Below are 6,423 nucleotides of genomic sequence, written 5' to 3'. Positions count from 1 at the left end.
TCACGAGAAAATATCAATATAAAAACGGATCTAGAATTTTATCTTTCCCCTATGCGATAATTCTTCACCCAATTAAACCTCTATCATGCAAGTTACGATTCCCGATTATTAACCCGAGCCACTCAATTACTCATAACCCGTTGTCGCGTGTATTGTGAGTCTATTATTTATAACCGATTCACTATATGTCTATGCAAACCAATTATGAATAAAGCATTAAATAACAAGTCTCGTAAACGGCTACCTAAGGTGAAATTTGTATGTCTACGACACCACATGCAATTGACACACTCATCCGGTGAAAACTACTCGAAGGCTCTTCTATCCTTGTTCTAATTATTAAAACGATCTATCGATTCAATTCTACAATAACACATAGTAACATAAATTAGCTAAGTTCATCCGCTAAATAAGATCAAATAGAAGAAATAATCATGGAATTTAAACTTGCATAATATTAGAAAAATAGGTTCGAATCACCGCCTAGGGTTCTAATAAAATCCTAGATTAAAAGCTTAGCTACTCATGTTCTCTACGAAAAACATCATAAATATATTAAAGACATAGATTCGGAAAAGATAGATGAAAGAAGAATTATGATGAAGATTTGTCAGTTCTCCGTCTTCGATTCTCCGTTCTCTCGCTCCTCCTCTCTAAGACTGTGTCCAAAAGTGCTCTAATTCGTGCTTGGTTGTTGCCCTTTTATAGATGTCTCAACTTGGTAGAAGATTTAGATTTCCTTGTGCGATTGAAAGTCCAAAATTGCTTCCAGCGTGTTTTCACACGGCCGCGCCAGAATCAGTACAATTCTCACACGGTCGTCTCAAATCCCGAAGCTTTATGCCCAAATTCTGCAGTTGGCACGGCCGTGCCAAAAATAGGCTAAATCTCACACGGCCGCGCCAGGCCAATTTTCAGCCTCCGAATGTTTTCTTCAGTTTTTACCCGTTTTTAACATTTTTCGCTCGTTTCATCCTTGGAACTCCCAAATCTTCAAATTGTACCTAAAATACAATAAACCACTCATTAAGCACCATTAAATCAATAAAAATGTACAAAAATCCTCGTAAGAAAATATACATTGGGTGTAAAATATACGCTCAACAGTTACATACATTATTTTATTCTAGACATAATTCACCTCATTCTGTTCTAGACATAGATATCCATAATCTGCATTTTGTGGAACCGAATGGTGAACCAAAGTGATAGATATAATATGGCTTAATTCGACTTGCACCCCTAAAATGTAGCCTTTTGGTACTTTGCACTCTCAAAAAATATTAATAGCATTTACACCCTCAAAATGCAATAAATTATTTACATTGCACCCCAGTTGAAAATTTAAGGTCAATGAGTATAATTTCATACTATTTCCAAATATAAAATTTCTTTGGTGTGATAAATATAATTCCAATAATAAAATTCTCATAAAACAATTACGAATTATTGGATAGCTATGTCTTTAATTTTATTGGAATTGATAAAAAATATGATTTTTTTTTTGTATTAAAGTATATTTTTACGCAATTTTGTAAAAAAATAGTTGAAGGATAGAAAAATTAAGATTTTAATACTTTGTACCAAGAAGATAAATATTTTTGTACGGTATATTTATTGAGGCTATTTCATCTTTACAATAGTAATTGTTTTTGTTCTGAAAATGTCTAAGTTAAGTTGTTTATTTTCATCCGCCGTTAAATTGTTGTCTCATACTCATAAATTAAATTTTGTTATATGAAAATAAAATCCCACAATTATCGAAGACCAGCAAATCAAATAATTTATTGAGAGAAATTTAATAGAATATCAATTGGGGTGCAATGTGAATAATTTATTATCTTTAGAGGGCGCAAAGCGCTATTAATTTTTTTCAGGGATGCAAAATGCCAAAATGCTTCATTTAGAGGGTGCATAGTGAACTTAAGCCGATATTATATGGTTAATTTTTTACCGGAATAAATTCGATAAAAATCCAAAGAAAAAAACGAAAATCCAAATACCAACTATGACACCAGAGGTCAAAAAAAAAAAAAAAAAAAAAAAAAAAACTATGACATCCGTTTTCACATTAAAAAAAATACCGGTGCATTTCATGAAACAAGATGAAGGCAATCATTATTTAAATTAATTAAAACAGAATTCTGTCATAGTCTCCCAAATCTCACCATTCTGGTTACCTCACACACATAGCAAACTAAACAAATACCTAGTAAAAAGAGTGAGTGAAATTATCAGTACCGTATCGAATATCGAAAATGTGAAAATATGTTTATAGAATATTGAACCGGTCGGATTTTGGGTTCATTATTCGGCACATATTGAATTTTAGCTTCTATTTGGTTCAGTCGGTTTACTAGACCAATGAACACCCCTAGTAAGTACCGATCCATCTTAATAAGATAAACTCGTAAAAACAGTAAAGAGACGATAAAAAAGACTAATATACGAGAAAAAAAATACGAATGATTAACGAGGAATAAGGTTCCTTAATTACTAATACAAAACCAGCAAGAATCTTAATTTTATTTTCCTAGCACAACTTCGCCAAAACACGGGAAATAATCATCTGATCTTGGATCCTTCATAACCAAATTTCCCTTGTGAATCAGAATCATTCAACAACAGTAAGTCGCCCTTTTACGTCATTCCATTTATCTATCCTGTTCACTGCGTTCTTCACCTGAAAAATTTCAAGAAATTTCATACTATATAAGAAACTTCATTTTTCACGAGAAGTTTTGAGAAGGTACTTCGTATTTTTAATATCTATCAATTTAAACTATAGATGGTCATTATAGTACACATTAAATTATTAGTTCGATAATTTAATATTTCGCTAAATTAATATAATTTTGTTGGTCACTGTCATTATAGTATTTACATTTAAAATTATGTCACACTCAATTATTTATGACTAAAAAGGTGAAATAAATAAAATGCAAAAGTGGAGTGTACCTCTGTTTCCCAATTGGTTCGGACAGTAACCCATATCAATATTAATGTTTGAAATAATGTGCCTCCCATCAACATACCTGCCCATATTCCCTACAACAAAAGCAAAAAATAAATTATGAATATAACAATTTATTTATATATGAATAAAAAAGAAATTAATGTAATTAAATAAAATAAAAAAAAAGTTAGTACATACCTTAGCGCCAAGGTTGAATTTGAAGCCGAGAAGTACACCGACCGGAAGGCCGACCACATAGTAACAACCGACGTTCACATACGCAACAAACGCTTGCCATCCGCATCCAACAGCCACACCTTCATTAATTATTTATCGTCATTATATAAATATTAATTTCAAAAAAACTCATGGCGTCATGCTAAAACTAATAATTAGCAATTAATATTTATATATTTAATTAAAATTACCGGATAAAACGGGTTGAACTCCATTGAGGACAATGGCAACAGCCAAGTATGGGGTGAGATCTGAAACTGCATCGGAAACAACTTTGCCGGAGGTGAAGGCGTAACTGTACTGATTACGGAAGACGAGTGTGAGGATTGCAAATACAATTGCTATTATCAGAGATGTTGTGGTCGCCACCACCACACTGAACGCAGCCGATTTCGGGTGCCTTGCTCCCAGCTCATTGCTCACCCTTACACTATATGTAATAAATACAAGGTAAGAGAATATGGCTAGCTAGTTGATAAATAGATCAGAAATGTTAAATGTCGTTGCAGTTTTACTGATACTATTTTGACTTCGAACATGATTTGGACCATTTTCTTGTCTAATTTTAGCAAAAAAATCAAAGCATAGAAACTATAGGATCCTTTTGGGTTAGCTTTCTAATCCAATTTGAATCAACTGAATTGTATGTCGGGTGACAAAGTTATGCATGAATAATTTACGTTTTAAATTTTAGATAATTCAAAACATAAAAGTCGGGGACAGTGGTCACTGATTCATGCACATTTTTCTCATCCGATATCCAATGTTAATGACTCAGATTGGATTATAAAGTTAACTCAAAGAACTACAAATTCCGTCTTTTGAGTCTTTGCCAATTTTAGCCTTGTAAATGGTCACAATCACGTTTGAAGTAGAAACGGTACGACATTTAACACATCCTAATTAGATCTATACACTACTAACCTTACTGCAGCGTTGAACCCCACTGACACCATGAACACCCAACTAAGGATTGTCATACTGCATATATAAAACAATTGATACAATCAATATCCAATATATAATATTAATCAATCACATTGACAAATTAAAAAAAAAAAAAAAATTCAATTCAATTAATTTACCAAATAGCTAGGGAGTCCAAAGCAATTTCCGGGTCAGGAAGCAAACCGGCAATCAAAACAAGAACTTGAAAATACCAAGTCTCCAAACAGAGCATAACAGCAGAAGCAGCAGAAAGCTTAAAGAAACCCCAAAGACCCGAAAAAGCCCGCATACTAAGCCCGTTCCACGTCTTTTTGCAACGCTCCGAAGTCAAAATGTAGATGAACTGAGCAATAACAATAATCCACCACGACAAACTCAGCACCAAACCGGCACCCAGCAGCCCCCAGTTGAACACATACAGAGCAACCCACGTCATCAAAATGTGGACAACCAGCGCACCGGCCGATATATACGCACTCGGGTTCACTATACTCTGCGACTGCAGGAATTTCTGTATCGCGAAATTTGCGGCGTACGCAAATATTTGAGGTATCAAACCGTACACGAAGAGCGCAGCTGCAGAGGCAACGCGGTCGGATTCGCCGAGGAGGATCAACAACGGCTTAGAGAATATGTATATAAGCATGAGCGGAATGCCGGTCGCCATTAGCAGGATTATTGATCTCTGCATATATATCCCGAGCATTTCGTACTGCTGTGCGCCGTACGCCTGCCCGCACAGTGTTTCCACCGCACTCCCCATTCCAAGCTGCAAGTAATTCATAATAACTTGCTCTTTTTTAAAATATTATGTTTCATATCATCTGTCACTCTAAATTTCCAAAACTACATTAATTACTTAATTTCCAGTTTATACCCTCATTAACTCTTTATAATACTCTTTTTAAAATTATTTCTCTCCCTAATTATTACTTATAAGATAAGGTCATTTTAGTCTAAAACCATACATTTTTCATAAAATCAAAACACATTTAATAAAATCATTAAAAGGGAACAAAGGGAGTACTAATTAAGCCATTAATCTCAATTAACTACACAGAGTACTACTCTCTCCTTCCCATTTTATTCGTCTTTCTGGAGATTATTTTTAATTTCAATTTCAATTGTCACGATTTCCAATGAAGTACTTGTTGTATTTTTCTCAATATTTGCCCTTACTACTATTACTAAAATCACGTGATCATCAATTAACTAAAAGTAGGTTTTTAGTTATTTTATTATGATTTTCCCATAATCCACGAACATTTAATAATTTTCTTAATATGCGTGCATCAGCTCAAAACGACAAATAAAACCAAAACGACAAATAAAACCAGAAAGAAAGAAGGTACGGACCATGAGTCCATAGGCGAGAAGCTGGACGCCGTTGTTGCCGAGGGCGGAGGCGGCGAGTTCGAGGTTGCCGAGATGGCCGCAGAAGATCTGAGTGGACATAGAAATGACACTGTTGAGCAAGTAGACCACGACGGCGGGGCCCGCCAGCCGGAGAAGGTATCTGAGCTCGATCACGATGGCTTTCTGGAAGCGGCGCCACCCTGATAAGGTGGTGTCGCAGAGCACGTCTTCCAGCTCGGAGCTGACCTCCTCCGTACCTCCATTGCTGTTGGGTTCCAACAGAGGTTCACTCACTCCTTTGTTTTTTGAGGACCCCATTTTTTTTTTTTTTTCTTTGTTTTTTATTTTGGCTCACCACACACACAAATGTACATATGTGTGTTATTATATAGAATCAGAAGGGGAACGAAATAGAAGGCTGAGTCACGTGGTGGTTTTAGTTCTACTGGCCAATAATTAAAGAGGGGATATTGGAAGTGATTTTCTTTTTTGTTTTTTTTTATACATATATATATAAATAAATAAACTAGAAATTGAGAGAGTCGTCCATTATTTGGCACGTGTTTAGATTTTTTTAGATTCTGTTGTTGATTTTAGTTTCTTTTTAGGCCAAATTACGACCACTCGAGGTTAAGTTAAATTACGAAAATACTTTTCATGTTTGCATAACTACAATTACGCCCTCAACTATGTATTATCTTACGAAAAAACCTCTTCAGTTTAAGGATGGTAAACGAGTTGAGCCGAGTTGTGAGCTCAATGAACCGGCTTGAAAAAAGCTCGAACTTGGACTCGATTTTTTCGAGCTCGAGCTCGCTAGCTCGTGCTTTCTGACGAGCCGAGCTCGAGCGAGTTTTTAGTTGTTCGTGAGCTCACGAGCCGGCTCGCGAGCTTTATTTATTATTTTTATTTTTTTAATTATTTTT

At 35.0% G+C, this 6,423-nt stretch overlaps 1 protein-coding gene across 1 annotated transcript; it reads right to left on the bottom strand.

Moving 5' to 3' along the window:
- Positions 1 to 2,446: 2,446 nt before the first annotated feature.
- LOC105966341 (protein DETOXIFICATION 40) lies at positions 2,447 to 5,991 on the bottom strand. The gene is made up of 7 exons (XM_012990902.2): positions 5,498 to 5,991; positions 4,279 to 4,910; positions 4,118 to 4,174; positions 3,385 to 3,623; positions 3,155 to 3,273; positions 2,959 to 3,048; positions 2,447 to 2,683 (listed from the first exon to the last, which is right to left on the bottom strand). The coding sequence occupies exons 1-7, from the start codon at positions 5,813 to 5,815 to the stop codon at positions 2,615 to 2,617; spliced, it is 1,524 nt and encodes a 507-aa protein (XP_012846356.1). The 5' UTR covers positions 5,816 to 5,991; the 3' UTR covers positions 2,447 to 2,614.
- Between the last annotated feature and the right edge of the window lie 432 nt (positions 5,992 to 6,423).

The sequence above is a fragment of the Erythranthe guttata genome, chromosome 13 (genome assembly GCF_056151865.1).
Source record: "Erythranthe guttata isolate IM_541 chromosome 13, IM_541, whole genome shotgun sequence".
Taxonomy (NCBI): domain Eukaryota; kingdom Viridiplantae; phylum Streptophyta; class Magnoliopsida; order Lamiales; family Phrymaceae; genus Erythranthe; species Erythranthe guttata.
The sequence above is the reverse complement of the archived record's forward strand: the minus strand, read 5'-3'. Positions and strand labels throughout refer to the sequence as shown.

Excerpts from the sequence above, each read along its gene's own strand:
- LOC105966341 (XM_012990902.2), bottom strand. The coding sequence starts at position 5,815 with ATGGGGTCCTCAAAAAACAAAGGAGTGAGTGAACCTCTGTTGGAACCC. Across the intron at positions 4,911-5,497 it reads TTCTCGCCTATGGACTCATG|CTTGGAATGGGGAGTGCGGT; the intron begins GTCCGTACCTTC and ends AATTACTTGCAG. Across the intron at positions 4,175-4,278 it reads TTGGACTCCCTAGCTATTTG|TATGACAATCCTTAGTTGGG; the intron begins GTAAATTAATTG and ends TTATATATGCAG.